Raw genomic sequence first — 18,569 nt, forward strand, 5'->3', positions numbered from 1 at the left:
TTTAACTTACGAAAATTATTTATTTTCCTTTTCAATTCCCTTCAAGAAAACAAGTATTTTCTTAGTTATTCAAGGGATCTGGACATAGATGCAAGGTAGTGAGGTATTCTTTATATTTTGGTCCCAGCAGCCAGGCATTCACTGGATTTAATCATTTTGAATCTTTGTGTCTCCTCTGAGATAGGGCCAGATGTAACCAGAAGGATTTATAGGGTGTAAAATTGAGGATGGATTAGAAAAGGCTCTCTGTGTTCTGCCCAACACATCCTAAATCAACATCCCCCCCCCCCCCCCAGTGGACCAGACCAATCTCTGGCTGGCCAAGTGGGGCAGTTGCCATAGCAACTGACTGGCAAGCACAACCAGTAGAATATGAATGCGAACAATGGTATGATAACATTGTGTGCAGAGCTGCATTCTGAGACTGCTTCCAGACTGCCACATCCCGGAATTGGGGATCGACCCCCCCCCCCCTTCTCACCCCTGTAGTTCCTACCTTCTTGTACTTTCGCTGCTCAATTAAAATTTATTGTTTCCTTTCCCATTCAAAAAGTTTACTGCCATAAACAGTACTGGCAAGAAGGAAATCTACCCCCACCAGATAGTTGTAACAGTGTTACAAAGACTGCAGGGTTATTGGATTAACACTCAGTTCAAATACCCAGAGGTTCAAAGAGGGCTATGGTAACTCCTCCTGTGATTCTTTAGCGCCACCTTGTGTCCTGTTAGATACTGCTTAGTCCCATGACTGGGCAGCCACTGAAAGGACAGGATAAAAGAAGAGGATTGTACAGGAGCTTCATAGGCCCTCTTTTGGTAGAATAGGCACAGGGTCTTTTCTAAATCTTTCCTTTAAAAAAAAAGTTAATAACTTTGACAGAATACAGCAACGAGAGGATAATGGAAGTCAATATCAGTTTTAGAGAAGACTTTAAAAGACTACATGGTGGCCATACAGAAAATCCTAAGGGAGTTGTTTCTCACTCTTCTCAGAAGAGTCAGCCTTGTGGCAGAACACAACAATTCACATCGAGGTGTCCAGGAAACAGAGCAAGAGATAACTCGGGAAAATATAGCGCCTAAGTATACAGGTCTAGTAATGGACTCAGAGCAACTAAGCCCCACCCCCACCCCTTAATGCTCTGGAGGGGTTGTTACATTGATTAAGTCAGAGTCCACAGCATCTAGTTGTATCTGGGAAAGCAGTCGTAGCCACATCCAGTGCTTTGTTCTTAATCCAGCCAAGTCAACCAAGATTTATGATCACACCAGAGGCAGAAGCAAGGAGTTAGTACAAGAGGCTGGTGAGGTTTTTTAATAATAACACTTGAATTCCGTTTGGAAAATCTCTCTGCCCTTGCAGATAGCAGGAACGAATCAGTAGAGACAAATAAAATGAACATCATCAATCCGTCTTTATAACTCTCTGCTCTGGTCAGTGGGTAGCACTTCTTGCCCAGCTCCCGTCCCGTCTGTGGTTTCACAGCCATCTCCCACCGCTGCCTTTGCCCCATCGACATTCAAAACCACAACCGAGTCCACTGGGCTTCAGAAACATGAAATGATGGACCTGTTTCTGTGTGTTTTCTCCAGGGTTTGAGTTTTTTGAAACCAGCGCCAAGGATAACATCAACGTGAAGCAAACCTTCGAGCGCCTCGTAGATATCATCTGTGACAAAATGTCAGAGAGCCTGGAGACCGACCCAGCCATAGCTGCCGCCAAGCAGAGCACGAGGCTCAAGGAAACCCCTCCTCCACCGCAGCCCAACTGTGGCTGCTAATGTCTCCCACACAGGAGCTCCAAGGGGCTCCAGAGCAGCCAAGAGTCAGCATTTATAAATGGTCTATTAGCCTTCAATTATACTGCCTAATAATTATTTGAAGGAAGTCTTTGATGTCAGTGGCCCATATATGCATTCAAACCGTGAGCAATCGCCTGTGTCAACATGTGGCAAATTTGCTCTTATATTTGTAAGGATCGTTCATCTATAAACACCTGCTACTTGCATGTAACTTATCATTCGTCTTTCATAACTTTTTTGCAGCTTTTTTCTCAGTTAAGCTATTGCAGAAACACCAAACTATAATTTTACTGCGAATAACTTTCTTGCCACGGATTTAAATCATGCTTCTGATTTGTATGGATGATAACCTAGGGACCGTGTGTGTGTGTGTGTGTGTGTGTGTGTGTGTGTGTGTGTGTGTGTGCTGTGAGCAGGGGGAGATGTCAGGAAACTTAGTTTTGCCTTTGTCTAAAAAGAAAGTGGGACTTTTGCTCTTGATTGGAGACCCTATCACAGGTCTGGGAGTCTACTATTAGGAAATGTATATATATTGCACTTTCATTAATAATATCTGAAGGGTGTGTTGACTTTAAAAACATTGAGGGGTTGGGTGCAGGGTCACCCAAGAGGCTGAAGCAGGAGGATAATGAGTTGAAACAGCCTGAGCTATGAAACATAAAACTCTATCATGGGATAAAGAAAAAGAAAGTGAAATTCAGGCCCTTGCAAGTTTTTTTTTTTGAACCACATAAACGTAATCGAGGTTTGCAGACCCTACTGCAGTGATTCTTGCCAGTGATTCTGTGCACCTGTGCATGTGTGAGAGCGATGACTCAAGAAGAGTCACTATCTACTTAGTGTCAGCTGCCCAACAAGCACTGTAACCAGAAGTGCTGTGAGTAGCTGTGGAATTCCATGACCTGAGCGGCCTCCACCCCTTAACGACTTGACCCACACAAATAACCACCACCCTGGCTCTCTGGAACCAGCACCAAATCTGAAATATAAATTGGCTTGAACCTTTCTGAATGCCCCTCTTCCTATAAAAGGTAGGACAACACCTCAACCACTGCTCTCTGCTCCAACTTCAGCTAAGCTTTTCCACCTATTTAGAAGGTAATTGGGCCACTTTTCCATGAGTCCTGCATTGAGGAAAAAACAGTTTTATAACCATATTTTTCAGAATATTTATAATTCTAGAGCATGCCTTCCTTATATAAATCTCTAAACATGCTCAAGTTAAAACGGAAGACTACAAAACTGAGCAGTCCAGAAAATTGACAAGCCATGGCAGTTGAAGAGAGGCGGATGAAACACTTGAACACCCAGTCTTTTCTTCTAGGTTTCCTGAAGACCATATAGAAATAATATGCAAAATCCTGGTGGCAGTATTACCTACTTTTAATCCCGGCATTCTGGCGGCAGAGGTAGGCAGATTTCTGAGTTTCAAACCAGAATGTTCTACAGAGTGAGTTCTAGGAGAGCAAAGGCTACACAGAGAAACCTGCTCTAGGAAAAGAAGAGGAAGAAGAAGAAGAAGAGGAGGTGAAGGAGGAGGAGGAGGAAGAGGAGGAAGAAGAAGATGAGGAGAAAGAAATAATACAGAAACAACTCTTAACCTCTGTGCCAAATGCCAAGAGAAATCTCTGCCTTCCAGAAGTATTTGTTACAAGGATCTTATGAAGACATCAGTTTGAAGGACAGGACAGTTTAGTTACATAGACTTTTTTCCTTTTTGGTGGTTGTGTAAAAGATCCATCCTTCCCTTCAAAAACAGAGAACTAGCACTTGAAAGGATTTAGCACAAGCTTGCTGAGCAAGGCTGTTGACAGGATAGTATGTGCATGTTTTCTTCTTGTGTGCTTAGTTTCAAACTTATACATTAGTGGTAAGTTTCCACTTTGACACCCAGAGGAGCAAGTGTTGGCTCACCTGAGATAAGAAGACACTAATGATTTTTTGAAATTTTAATGACACTTAAATTCAAGAATCATAGAAATTAACATGAAGGGAAAGAGAGAAGCAAGGGGCATAAAGTAGGATTTCTTTGCAATAGTTACTTCGCAATAGTATTCATGTGTCCTTTTTCTATGACCTGGGTCATAATGTTGCTATATTGAATACTATAGCTGTCAAGCTCATTGTTACAATCTAATACAAAACAATGAAGTCAGGAAGCCTGGGCCTCTTTCTTTGCATGCATATAGTGAGTGTAAAAGGCCTCACACGGGTACTTCAAATGGCTTCTTCAGAAGGATGCTGGTATGCAAGTGTTATAAAAAGAGAGCAGATAGGAGAGAAAGGGAAACAACCATGTTTGCTCATTTGAAAATTCCCCCAAAGAACTGGTTGAAAGTGATTGACTGAAGCCAAGTGCCCACATATCTGCTCTGTCGAGAACTCTAAAGTTAAGACCATGCTGTGCTAGTCAGTGGAGAGAGGAGCAAACAGTAAGCCTAATGTCATTGCTTCAGAACATTCCCATGGAAACACGGTCATCCCAATTGAAAGTTATAAAATTCCCAACCTGCTATGTATTTCATTCCAAACAATTCAGTGAACATTTCCAGAGAGACTCATCACTCCCAGGAGAGAGAAGACTTGCTGTTGCTAATATCATCAAGAAACCTTAGCTGTAAAATCAAATTTGGCAAAGGGAACCAGATAATAGAACGTTTATAAGCCTTAACCTATATAGTTTAAAATCCTGAGGTTTTGAAACTTCCAGCCACTACATTACATATGTACAAATACATACCACCCCTCCCGCCATCAACCTAAGTATGAATAAGTCCTCCTGACAACCTGGCTAAATTTGTACCTAAAAAAGATATTTTTTCTTTCCAGGTCTTAGATATCATTTCTTGTCTCTGATGCAATTAAGTTAGTATTTTAAGTGTGCCCTTGCCTTCCCCTGTGGTCATCTGGGTACCCCTGCCCATCCATTTTTTTTTTAAAAAAAAGAAGAGAACCCTAACTGCTTCAGAAAACACTCCCAAGAACTCTGGTGTTGTTTCATCTCTTTCCTTTCTTAATGCAAGTGGAAGGTGTTTCATCTACATAGCCTTTGCAGTGTGAATGGATATGGGAGGTTCACAAGGCGTCCTTGGTCCCAAGATGGCGGGTTAACCATGAGCATCACATCTGTGGGCTCACAGGAAAACTGCTTTAGAGCAATGGCCCAGCTCCCTGTTATTAACCCCGCCAAACAGCATCTACTGCCATCAGGAGCTTCGAATGACTACAGAGAGCAAGAGATGTGTGAGTTCCTCCCTGACGCCATGTAAAGTTTGCTATTGCTCGCTGGCTGGTAAAGAAGGGCTGAGAGTTGTACTGTATAGTGATGCTTCCGTTCTGCTCACAGATGCTCACAGATAAATTCTACAAAATGGCAACTGAAGACACCAACGTGCTCAACTAAAAAAAAAAAAAAATCAATTTATTTTACTCACTTCACTCCTACCCGAATTCGTTTACTCAGCACATTTATCATTTTTCTCTTCAGGAACCAACTTAAGCTTCTAATTTTAATTATATCTATGACAACAATAATTTTAAAGTAAAATGCATTCCACTATTAACTGAACTTTCACTAAGCGGCATTAACTTCAGAGTATTGACGTTCATAGTGGTTCATTAACATGCTTTACCTACTCTGTGTTTTAGTACATGGCTAAGTATGCCCTTTAGTGTTCTGCTTTGTTTTGTTCCTCTTGTTGTTATTGTGTGGCATTTGCTGGACTGTATTAAAAATGTATCTAAACTCCATTGAGCTTCACCAAGTCAAGATAGAAGCTGCATGTGGAAAAAAAACAGGGACATGAATGATCTTAAAGATGTGACTAAAACTATTCTAGACTGCAGAGTTAATGTTTGCTGCTAATCTTCATTGTAATTTGGGAATGTTCAATCAACTATCCTGTGGTGTGCTGTGCTTGCAAGCTAGCCCATCTGTCTGGGGGAACTGTTTCTGTCTAGATTTTAGTCTTCATGACAGACCCTGGCAACCTCTTTTGTGTGCACTCTCGGTGTTGCTACGTGAGGCTGCACAGAAGACCTTTCTGCTCACTCCGAATGGTGCAGTGTCCACACTTCTGCCAGGTAGTGGATGCTGCTACCTACACTTTAGTTGTCTGCCAGTGGAATGGAGGTGTCTCCTTCGGTGTGCTAATAAGCCTTGGAGTCCTCTATATTTTATGTAATTTTTTTTTCTAGAAATCAGAGCAGACACAAGCCTATCTTATACCCTGAAGTTTAATTAGGACATTACAGTTTACTGACATATTGAGATATAACTGTCTCTACCCCAACACAAACTTGAGAAAACACCCTTTTCGGTGACGAGAAAATCCCCATTGTTGGGACTTTCTCTGTGTAGAAAAAAAAGGGGGGGGCATTTTGCTGTGTACCATTTATAATCACATCTCACTTTAAAGTTCAATGCAATGGATTGAAACAGAAAGGGTGGAGAGAAAGGGCATCCTGCAAACATTGGAGGTAACAGAAATGAAGCATCTCATCACCGCAGCTGGGACGGGAGTGCTAAGTATCATGTAGCTAAGGACATATTAGGCTTTATCTTTGTGTGATCCTTCCATATTGACAGATTTTTAAAAATGAGTATAGATATTCTAAAAGCACTAACCCCACAGAACGACATCACCTCAATGTTCAGTTCTGCTCAACAACTGTGATTGATGGACGTCCCATCTGTCATTACTTGCTGAAATGAGGCTGAGGACTACCTGTCTACTTCATTCGCCCGTGTTTATTTTGGCTTCATTGTGGACAACTGAGAGTTGCTGTGGCAAAAAAAAAAAAAAAATTGTGTAGTGGAAATATCTCCATGTTCCTGTCATTTGTGGCTCAGGATCACTTAGGTTCACGAATGCTGTTCTCATAGACCCATGAGCCGCATGTCTACCTGGCCTGTCAGGGATGTAAGCATGACCTGTGTCTTACTAGTGAATCCATACTCCTTGTCAAAGTGAAGTCTAGGATTTGTCTGCTGTGTCGATGTGATGATTTCCGTGCAATTTTCATCCTCCCTAGAAATCGTGATGAATGGGAACTGTCCTGTAATTCCTGTTAATATATTGTTAATGTCAGATGTGACGTGATGCCATTGGACTGTCCAAATGTGCAACTCCTTCATGGTGTTCGTAGAACTGAAATGTCGTAAATGTTGCATGAAGTATGTTCTAAAAATAGATTTGTTTTCTATTTTTCAACACCTCAGAATTGAGGGTTCATGGGCCAATACGTGCAATATTTAATGACTTACTCAGTGTATATAAACTAGTGTGAGTGACGTTTGAGGAGTGTATGAGATGCTTTGATAGCCGTGTGCTTATTCAAGTGATTCCTTGTAGCAGTATTTGTCTAGTAGTGCAATTTATTCAGTAAACATTTTACTGGCATCGTGGGAAGCTCCTCTGTGCCTACTTAAAAAGTACCTTTTTATTCCCATTTATAAATCAAACATTTAGTATCTGAAACCACATCTGTTTTGCCTTTTAGAATTGTGGGTTTTGTTTCTGAGAGAGAATGACTGTGAGTTTGTTTTATAAAAGTATTCACTTCTATAGTTCAGCTTTGTCCCTAATATTCTTACAAGAGTGTATTAAGCAGCTAATTTAGATACCTAAGAAAATATGCACATCCAGAAATCACCTTTTCTCCTCAGAAAAGTTGATCATGTGTTCTGTCTTTGGAGACTCTCCACTCTTGTATTGTATGTATATTTTATTGATACTTCATTATGTTCTTTGTTTGCAAGCTCAGCAACCTCAACCTCGGGATCTCTTAGCATCTTAGTCTTTTAGTTTGTAGATAATGTTATATCCACTTTCAACTCTCAATTGTCCACACTGCTGTTAGAAAAGAAAGAAAACCCAGTAAAAACCTTCAATCCATTTTGAAATGCTAACACACACACACACACAGACACACACACTCTATGTTCTGAACCGTACTTACTGTCCTGGAACGTCACAATTTTGTCCCCAGGCTATTAGCTGGGCTATCAACAGTTAGACCTATTCCTGGATATGAAAGTTAAGCTGAATCACCACTTTCATCTCCAATTTGCTGTGTCAATTATTAAGGTAAAGCCTCATTTACATATTTTTCTCATCTTTTTTATGTGCTTAGCAAACCATTATTCCTTTAGGAAGTAGGAGTGACTGAAATTAATAAAGTGCAGTTGGTTCTAGGTGCCATTCTACCCACACACAGTTAACATCTGTTCTCTCTATGGCACCGGACCAGCAGCTGACATATGAAGAGTGCCAATCATATTAAATGATGTTGGGTTATGTGGGTAATATGTGGCCCAAAGGTAACAATGCCAGGCTGGAAATTGTACACATCTTATGAAATCCACTGAAGAAGTGGAATGAAATTGATGACTCAAAGACAGAGATAGCAAAGACTTAGTGCCAAATGAAAAGGGAAAGAAAAGTAAAAGCAGGTAGCTGACCACAAAATAATAATAGTTTAAGAGTGTAGTTAAATGTCTCGTTTGTTGTTACGTGGTCGCTGATCAATCGATCGCCATGTGCTCCACACTGTGCCAATCCAACATGGAAGGACTATGGCAAAGGGAGAGGGTATGACCTAAGTGGTAGATTATGGTAGATACCGTAGCAAAAAGAATGAGACTTATAAGAATTAGAAGAGTCAAGGTTGGCTCCTATGTAGGGGTCAAGCATGATCCCAGAAAGAATTGAGTAGTGAGAAGACTGTGCCAAGCACACAAATGCAAAAGCCCCCAGGGTGTTCTCTGTGAATGCAAGGAAGAGCAAGAGAATTAGCAACTATGGAGACTAAAACCCACAAATTGCCCAACTTAGCTCTCTGCATTCCAATCTACATGGAGAAGGCAAGCTACTACATCATTCGTTGTATTCCCCTGAACTGAGCAGCCTCAGCTCAGCCACAAAACATGAATTGCTTTCAAGCAGTTAATTTAGACATTTGCCAATGAACCAGACCACAAGACATTGCCTAATCCAACACCACCAGGCAGAACTGTACTCAGATTTTTCTGTAGCTCTGGGTTTTGTTTAAGGCCATCAGACAATGGACAAAGAAAGACTCTACATTGTGCCAGGATACTTTGGGCTCCTTCTTGGTGATAGCACTGTGGAACTCTTCTTGAGATAATATTTAATGCTTTCTTATTGTGATTGTGATGTTTAGTTGAAAACTATTGCTGCATAGCAAGTATTGTGACTCTTCCTGTGTCCACAGAAGCTCTTGTCTGAGTTTAAAGCTATAAAGCGTATTCACATTGTGAAATTATTATTATTATTATTATTATTATTATTATTATTATTATCATCATCATCATCATTATTATTGAAATTAATTGTGTACAAATGGTATGTGCTCTGTTAGGTATTTAGTTCATGTGTGAATTCTGTATGGAAAGCGGTTTTGTTTTCTGAGTTTATCTTGTTTTATTTTTTGAAGATTACAATAAATATCTAAGAGACTATATTCCTGAAATTTTCAGTCTTAGTCTAATGAATCTTATCTTTTGATGTACAGTATATTATGCTTGGTTTACGGTGTCTATCTTTACTTCTTATAACATTTAATACTCCTCATTAGTAATGCCACACATAACACTGAGAATCAGAACTGAGGGCAGAGAGTGAATATGTATTTATTTAGGGCTATTCATATCCAACGTATGAATATGGACCTAAGTACAGGAGTGAGGTCCAATAATTATAATAACTTAAGGTAGATAACATTTTGTCCAACTCGATTGTTTTTGAGTTGCCAAGGCCTATATACTAAATGCTATATGCTATAGACTACTATAGGATAAAGAACTGACAAGACAAAAACTCACCTCTGCTATCTGAAAATCACATGTTCCTATATCAAAAGCCTGAAGGCCTCATGACAATGTTAACAATTGTTGTTATAGTCCACAGGGATGGCTGGCATGTGCATGGAATGTTTCTAGTTTGCTTCTCCTACTGTGACAAAAATCCATGACCCAAAGCAGCTTGTAAGGGAAAGATTTATTTCAGTTTATAACTTATAAACTGAAATTCCTGTTATGAGTCCATCATAACGGGAATTGGGACAGAAATTTAAGGCGTGAACTGAAGCAAAGCCAGGAAGGGATGCTGTTTACTGTCTTGCTCTCATGGCTTGCTCAGCCTGCTTTCTTATACCACCATCTGCCCCAGACCATCTTGCCCAGGTGTGGCACAAGCCTCAGTGTGGTTAGCCTTCCATGGCAATCATTCATCAAGAAAATGCACTGCAGACTTGCATATATACATTCTGATGGAGACATTTCTCAACTGAGGTTCCTTTTCCAGGACAACTCTAGCATGTTTCAAGTTAACCAAAAACTAGCTAGGATGGGGTGCAAAAGCAAAGTGCACATCATCCAATCCTGATAAGGTTAATAGTAAGTGGACATATCTGATCCCCAAAACTTTCAGACATTCAGAATTCTCTTTAACTGTGAGCCTTGGGGCATGACACAATTGCTGGTACTACTGTATCCATAGCCCAGCAAAGGCATCAGCGATGCCGAGACTGCTCAGGGGTCTTGTGTCATCATCTGGAGTTAGTTCTACTTCTAACTTCTTTAAGTTCTACTATCTTCTTCTAACTAGGCCTTTCAGGGCCATTTGCAGGACTTCCACACTGAAAATCATTTGTCTGGGTCACAGGAAGATCCACAAGGTCAAATTAACATCCTGTGCTGAACTGGGTGTGGGAGGGACAAACAAAGGTAACAAACAAAGGTAGATTAAGCATGTAGCATAAGAGAAATTAAAAGGAAGAATAATTAGAATACATTGATGGATTTGCACTTATATTTTCAATAAATTTTTACAGAATTTCTTCTTCTGGTAATTTCTTGTTATTTATGAAAATATATATGGTAGAATCCTGTCCCTCAGTGAGCTCATGCAATTCGTAAGAAAGAAAATGCTTTTAATATGAATAACTTCCCACAGTTTGTAAACTTAATATTCCCTAATATAAACACATAATAGAAATTGAAATGAACTTCAGAAAAACTCCGTGTCAGCAAAACTTACAAAGATTCCCTTTGAAATATTGTAAACTATTTGCTTTTATATTCTAATCCAGTGGTTCTCAACCTGTAGGTTGCAACCCCTTTGGGGGTCAACCGACCCTTGCACAGGGGTCCCATATAAGATAGTTTACATTATGATTAATAACAATAGCAAAATTACAGTTATGAAGTAGAAAGAAACTAATTTCTGGTTGGGGGTCACCACAACATGAGAAACTTTATTAAAGGGTCGCAGCATTAGGAAAGTTGAGAGCCACTGCTCTAGTCCCCTATGTGCCAAGAAACTGATACAAACTCTAATAATGGTAAGAACCCGGACAGACTGTACATTTCTAGGTCATTCTGACTTTTTATTGAACTGAATACAACTGGTTTTAGCAGTGATCCATCTTTATCCACAAGCCTAGTAATTCCGTCCTAGTCTTGACTTTGCTTTAGAAAATGAAGTCATTGCTATGCGTTTCTCTCTTAATCGCACATAGACACAAGGACTGAAATTGAACAAGTTTATCCCCTACAAAGATGCTCATTCCTTTTCTCCTTTGCTTCTTATTGGACTCGAAAAGGACATTTTAAATAAAAGCCATGACTGAACTCTTGAGCTCTTCTAAAGGATGCTCTGATCTCTTGCTGTTTCTTTAACTTCTGACCCCTTAACCAGGTAATCCAAGGACTCCTTAGTTGACAGAGGTAACTTCTAATCTCTTCTCCCTATTGTCTTAGTATTAAGTATTATTATCTTAAGTATTAAGTATTAAGTATTATTAAGTATTAAGTAGTATTGTCTTAGTATTGTCTTAGTTAGGGTTTATATTGCTGTGACTAAATACCATGATCAAGACAACACTTACATAGGAAAACATTTCATTGGGACTGGCTTACAATTTCAGAGGTTTAGTTCAGTTATCATCCTGGTGAGAAGCATGGTAGCATGCAGTCAGACACGGTGCTGGGGGAGTCAAGAATTCTAAATCTTGATCAGCAGGCAGCAAGAAACTATCACACTGGGGATAGTTTGAGCATAGATGAGACCCCAACAGTGATACACGTACTCCAATAAGGCCACACCTCTTAATAGTGCCAGTTCCTATGGGCCAAGCACTCAAACACATGAGTCTATTGGAGGTGAAATCTATTCAAACCACCACACCTATTGCTTACTTTTTATTTCCTACCTCTAACCCCCAATCTATTTGTTAATCCTTAAACCCCCAAGAGCTTACCTGCATATTAATTCTAAATTCAAATGGAGATAATGAGATTAACAAGAGTGTTTCAGGTAGGAGAAGAGTTGTCTGGGAACTAGGGTATGCTCTATTTGTAAGTAACTAAGAAAGGCAAATTCACGAGAAGACCCAAAAAGGGAGTGATGTTCTGATTGGAATATAGCTTTCTCCTCTTAAACTCATGCTGAAATCCAATGTTCATTGCGAGACGCTAAGAGCATAGAAACCTAACCTAATATCTTCATAAGCAGACACTCAGAGGTGACTGGGGCTGAATAAAGACAATAATGTGTAGCCCGTGATTGAATACTGGTAACTAGTGGCTTTATGAAAAGAGATGAAAGACATGTGAGCTCCCTACTTCTTAACATTTGATGATTTTTGTCATCCTGGAACTCTTGCAACAAATAGTCATCAGATATGGGTTCTCAATGGTGAACTCAAATGCCCCTTTTTATAAGTTGCCCGGTCTGTGGTATTGTCCTATTAGCAACAGAACAATAGGCTGAGACGAATGGCCAAAGAGATGGATGGAGACTCAGGTAAGAAGTGGTATAAAAGAAACCAAGAGATGTGAACGCTTTGAGGACTATCAAGATTTCTCAGAGGTCAAAGATGCTTGCTACTAAGCCCGATGATCTAAGTTCAATCCCTGTAATCTATGAGAAAGGAGAAAATCGACTGCCACCAGCTGTCCTCTTTCATTTGCATGATATACGGCATGTACCCCACCTGCGCCCCCCCATGCACACAATATACAAAAATGAAAAAAGAAAATAGGAGAGCTAAAAGCTTCGTAAAGGGAGTGATCCACGTTTTCATTTAATAAAAAGTGAAAACAAACTTACCAGTTAGGTAGGCATGGTAGTACACACCTTAAGTCTCAGCACTCTAGAAGCAGAGCCATGTAGTTCTCTGTGAGTTCAAGGCTAGGCTGGTCTACATAGCAAGTTCCATGCTATCCCATGCTACACACTAAACTCTCTCTTTTTTTTTTTTAACAAAAAGAAAAGGACAATCAACATGACAAGAGCAGTTTTAGAGTAAAGTAGGTAGGGGAGACAGGCTGCATAAGATGGGAAAGTAGACCATCTGAGAGAGCTGCTGTACTACTTGAAATGGATATTAAATGGCCCCAAGAAATCTACACGGCAAAAACCTGGTCCCAGCTGGTCAGTCTGTTAAGAAGGAGTAGAGTAAGGGATGGTGGAAATGGGTCACATAACTGATGCTGGCCTTAAAGGGGACTTGGGGATCCCAGCCCCTCCTCAGTCTCTGCTTCCCTTTGTTGTAAGGTGAGCCGCCTCCTTTGCCATAGGCTCCACTATTTCAGACCCAAAGCTATTGTGACAAGCAACCATGGCCCAAAGTGTAGAAACTGGAAGCCAAAACAAATATTTTTAAGTTCGTTTTAACAGGTATTTTATTATGGTGATGGTAAGCTGATGAGCGTACTGGGTTGTTGTTGGTTGCTTGGTTTTGTTGTTTTTCAGGTAGATTTGAAAGAAAAGTGAAAGAAAGGCAGATTGAAAATAAGACAAGCGCTTTACTGTCAAATGGAAGTCTTATATTTCATTATATGCTAAAGAAAAGGTCAATAAAAGAATTAAAGAAAGATAAAAACAGTGGTCTTTTCCTTCTAAGACTTCCCCTCCTGTTGGGAGCCGACTTTTAGCAGAAAGTGGCTAGATTATCTTTGCAGCCATGTGGAACCATATATCCTGATAAGAGATTTGGTTTTCAATAGCCTACAACAGCTGAAGCACACTCTGATATCCCACATATTTTGTGTTGCTGTTTACTGCTCCCAGCTGCAAGGCGCACGTGGTAGCCACGCCTGCAAGGCATGCAGTTCACATGCTGTCCACGTGCTATCCAGGCCATATATGCCTGTAAGGCGCACAATGGTATCCAAGCCTGCAAGGCGCACGGTGCACGTGCTATCCACGCTATAGACGCCTGTAAGGCTTACGTCATATCAACACCTGCAAGGCACGTGGCAAAAGCGTATAAATACTTCAGAATTCCCTTCAATAAGAGAGACTTGGTAAGAGACTTGATCACACCCTGTCTTGTCTCCATTCTTCACGTCACCTGCCCCAAGAGCCCCACTCTCTCTCTTGACCAGAGCACTTAGCCCCAAAGCGTTGAGGCTGAGTATGGGTCACGACACCCTCCCATTCCTCTTCCTGTCTCCTCTACTTCCTCACTGCATACCAAATGATGTCTGTGCAACTATCTCAAGCTAATTGATTTGGGCTTCTCTGCCTCTCCTTCTTTGGCACCGACACTTTAACAACTATTAACAGAGAAACTACCACTTCCCTTTCTGAGGCTTATACTCTAGATGTTAAAATTACAGGTTTTATTTTTTAATAATTTACAATCCAACCCAGACAAGAAATAGCTCATCCACAGTGATGCTATATATAGTCAACTCACTAGAAGTCAGGACGTAGGTTCATCAGTCAGATGAAGGGCAAACCTAAAACCCGAGGCTTACTGATGGTTGGCCAATCACAAATCTGCTTAGAGAAGAAGACAGGCCGGCCCATGTTTCTGAAGAGTTGGCAGCTGCTCCTTTATGCCCCCCTCCACCTCGCTGGACTCCGCCAGGTGTGATGAAGTCCCTGTGGCCTTTCGAGCTCTATAGAGCAAGTCTCATTAGCATATCCTTCAGCATCAATTTGCCCTTGCCTCTATATATAGAACAGAGAGTCACCTAATGAAACAAGCCAAAATTAAAGGACAGTGAAAATAAACTTTGGAGGCGACAATAATGTTAATGGTAGAAATTATAGAGACTCATACAATTATATAGTCATGACAAGAAATATAGGGCATTCACAAAAGACACAAGCTAAATGGAAAAGTGGGTTTTATCGTGGGAGGTGAGAAGAAGGGGGAGTATTTCTTTTCTTTTTTATGACTTTATTTTTATTTGATGTGCATTGATGTGCATATATATCTGTGTAAGAGTGTCGGATCCCCTGGAACTGGAGTAACATACAGTTGTAACCTGCCATAAGGGTGCTGGGAATTGAATGCAGGTCCTCTGAAAGGAGAGCCAATGATATTAACCATTGAGCCATCATCTCTCCAGCCCCTGGGAGTACATATTTCATTGTGATAAAGATATAAGAGATGAGCAAGAAGTCAAAAAATCTGTCGTTCAAAGGATACTGATAGAGGCACTTACCAGCAAGTATAATGACCTAAGTCCCATCACTAGACCTGATGAGGTAGCAAAGAACCAATTCCTCTGAAACGTGTATGACGCAAGTGCGCACGCACACACGTGCGTGCGCACACACACACACACACACCATTAATTGTATGAAGGAATGAATGAATATTTTAGAGGATGGAGGATTGCCTTTTAAAAATATGCCTTAGATTTGGGTGCCATGGATTCAAATCACAGAACTGACACAGTTTTAATTAAAATACTGTTAAGAATTTGTATATGAAAAAGCTGAATAAAGTATGAAGAAGATATTTAGAATATTTCTCCTCTTCTCTCTGGTTTCAAATACAGCCAGCCACTCTTGGGGCATCTTTCCATACTTCTTTGACACACTTTCATGTACACTCTTCCAAGATTACTGATGCTCTGTGAAAACATTTCCATTTCTCTAAGGACCAGAAGTGTTTCTTTTATATGACTGACAAATTGAGTCCACAAGAAAATACTGCAGAGACTTATACAACTTAAACAGTACAGGTCTAGGTGAGTTTTTTTTCTAGCCCCGTTGGGCTAGAAACTCTTCCAAGGACATTGTGATATTAAAAAGGGTAACAATTCATTGAGATTCATGATCCCTCATTTCCATTTGATCTTCAGGTCAAGGCTATAAATAAAATTATTTTAGTCCAAAGGATGCTAACTCCGGATTTAAAATGTAAATTGTCTAATATTATGACTGTCCCTAAAGTCCACTGCATGATGTGACAGCTAAAACAAAGCTAAATGGAGTCTCCCATCACTTCTTCTGGGGACTCATAACCTATAATTACTTTCATCTACTTACTTGGTGGGGAGTAGAGTTTGAAATTGTTCTTGTGTCAGACATGTACACTGATACTTAGTCATCCTTGTAGTCTTCTTCCATAGGTAGGCAGCTTAGCCATTGGTCAGCTTGGTCACTGTAGGGATAATAATGACCCAACCTGGACCATTCTAAACTTGATTCCCTCTATCTACTTAGACCAACCTTATCAGAGTCTCTAGGTATGAGAAGTAGTTTTAAAATCTTATCAAGTCTTGGTTTTATGTTGTTGCAAACATACAACATGAAACATAGCATATTTTTAAAATATTTAAAATTGTTTATTTATTGTGTGTGCATTCACAATCAATCAAACAAATCAACAGATAAATATTAGCTGTAGGAAGATTTTAACTTCTTGTGAAATGAATAGCATGGTCCAGCTCTCTGCTTCCTGTCAGACAGAGACTAGTCTTCCCTCCTACAGAATCTCTGCACCATTGCTCACAGTATGCACGCCCCCACAGGCCTCTCTCCGGGTCTTTGGTCCTGAGATGTCAGACAGCACCACATTTGGACCCTCACAGCCTTCCCCTTAGGTCACATGCTGTCCACGTTTCACTTCTGACCTCCACAGCTTTTAAGAACTCATGCATTTACTTAATAATCTAAAATAATCTTCTGACATATTTTACTATAGTTTGAGGTCCATAACTGAATCGCATTTGTCACGTGACACAACATTTTACAGGAAACATCTCTGAAGGCATTATTGTCACGCATACCACACACCTTAAATACTCATGACTGAGTGCAGAATGAACCTATCACATAGAGAGCAACAAGTATCTGGGAAACACAAATTGGACGTGGTGGGATTGTTTTGTTTTATTTTGGTTTGGTTTGGTTTGGTTTTTGAGGGGGCAAAAGGGTGAGAGAGTGGACCTGGGAGGAACAGGAAGTGAGTGTGATCATGATGCATTGTATGGAATTCCCAAATAATTAATAGAAATATTATGTTGAGAGAAAAAAAACCGATGTCACTCTCATGATTAAATCATGCCGAGATAGCAGCATCCATCATGGGCACTTTCTCTCCTTTCCTCACCACTCACGCTGGTGAAGCCAGTGGTCAAGCGTACAAGGAGATATAAGGTCTCTGGAGGGGATATTCTTACACATGACCACAATCAAATGAATGGATTTACAAGTAAATCTATAAGGACTAGAATTTTTGTGATAACTGCAGATGTAGTCAATATCCTGATTGTATCCATGTTAAGAGACTGTAAGCCTGAAATCTTTACCAAAGTCACAACTAGATTCCTAGCCTATAAGAAACAGTGAAATAAAGCTTGTCTTTTAAAACCTGATACATTATAGAGCAATTCATTATACAGCGATTCGTGACTATTATCTATTATGATAGTGACTCCCTAGCTAGCACTTCTTAAAACTAGGAATGCCTCGTTCCTCATTATCTGTACAAAGCAATATATCACTCGGTGTTCCTAAGATCTCTCATCGTGAACATTATAAGCACACTTGTTAAAGTATAGGATGTTGGGCCTAGGAGACGGCTCATTAGAAAAAGCACAAGTCTGATGACCTGAAACCCATGTAAATGTGAAAACAGGGTCCATAAGTTGTCCTCTGACTCCATAAAGTGAGCAACAACTTGCATACCAGAGCACATGCGTGTTCCTACACCCACCATGCACACAAACAAGAAATAAACCAATAAATAACGATATTTTTAAATTAAAATATGGATGTATTTAGATGCAACAATGTATCTATATTCCATTACCTCCGTATTTTACTCAGAGTACTACATCTTCAAAATAAAGAAAGAAAGGTGCAAATCTCGATTTAAAAATAAATACCTAGTTAGTGTGAACTTGGGGCATGCAAACCGTAGATTTCAGAAAATTGGCTTATGGCACTTGGGTAAGGAGAAAGGAACTGAGGACACGGCCTGATTTAGCACAGCAAGGGCAATTGCTCATCTCTGTTGGTAGTAAGAGCAGAGACCTAAAGAAAATTTCTCTGTGTGACCACAGAACATTTATTTTAGAATCATCTGGAATTGGGTAAATTGCAGAGTCCTGCCTGTGTCTTCCATAATAAGAACTCCAGGTAGTAAATATATATGCCATTCTAATAAGTATTTTAGATACTTCTTATAAAAGGTTTGAGAATTGTGGCTACAGTGGCTGGGGATGCAGACTTTGAACAACTGGTGTGTAGGCCTCACTTTTCTTACATAACTCTGAAGACAGGGAACTAGCTGCTTGTGGAGATGAATCCCCAGTGCTTAGAGCTCTGCCTAACACCCTGATGCTCAGAAAAGACATTTGCACAACAAACGAGTGTCAAGGAAACTGAATCACATCCTGATTCTTTGCAGAACAAAATAAAAGTGTGGATAGTAATTTCTCATTTACAGCACAATTGGAATAACTGAGTGAAACTGATGTGAATGCATGAC

The 18,569-nt window shown here is 40.1% G+C and overlaps 1 protein-coding gene across 2 annotated transcripts in view; it reads left to right on the forward strand.

The window, feature by feature from the left end:
- The window catches only part of Rab3c (RAB3C, member RAS oncogene family), a 218,076-nt gene extending 212,924 nt beyond the window's left edge, over window positions 1–5,152 (forward strand). For both annotated transcript variants that reach the window (XM_034523406.1, XM_034523405.1), the window contains exon 5: window positions 1,594–5,152. In XM_034523406.1, coding sequence (XP_034379297.1) covers window positions 1,594–1,781 — 188 coding nt within the window. In that variant the 3' untranslated portion in view covers window positions 1,782–5,152. The remainder of the gene's footprint in view (window positions 1–1,593) is intronic.
- The last annotated feature ends 13,417 nt before the right edge of the window (window positions 5,153–18,569 follow it).

This window comes from Arvicanthis niloticus, chromosome 19, assembly GCF_011762505.2.
Source record: "Arvicanthis niloticus isolate mArvNil1 chromosome 19, mArvNil1.pat.X, whole genome shotgun sequence".
NCBI classification, from domain to species: Eukaryota; Metazoa; Chordata; class Mammalia; order Rodentia; family Muridae; genus Arvicanthis; species Arvicanthis niloticus.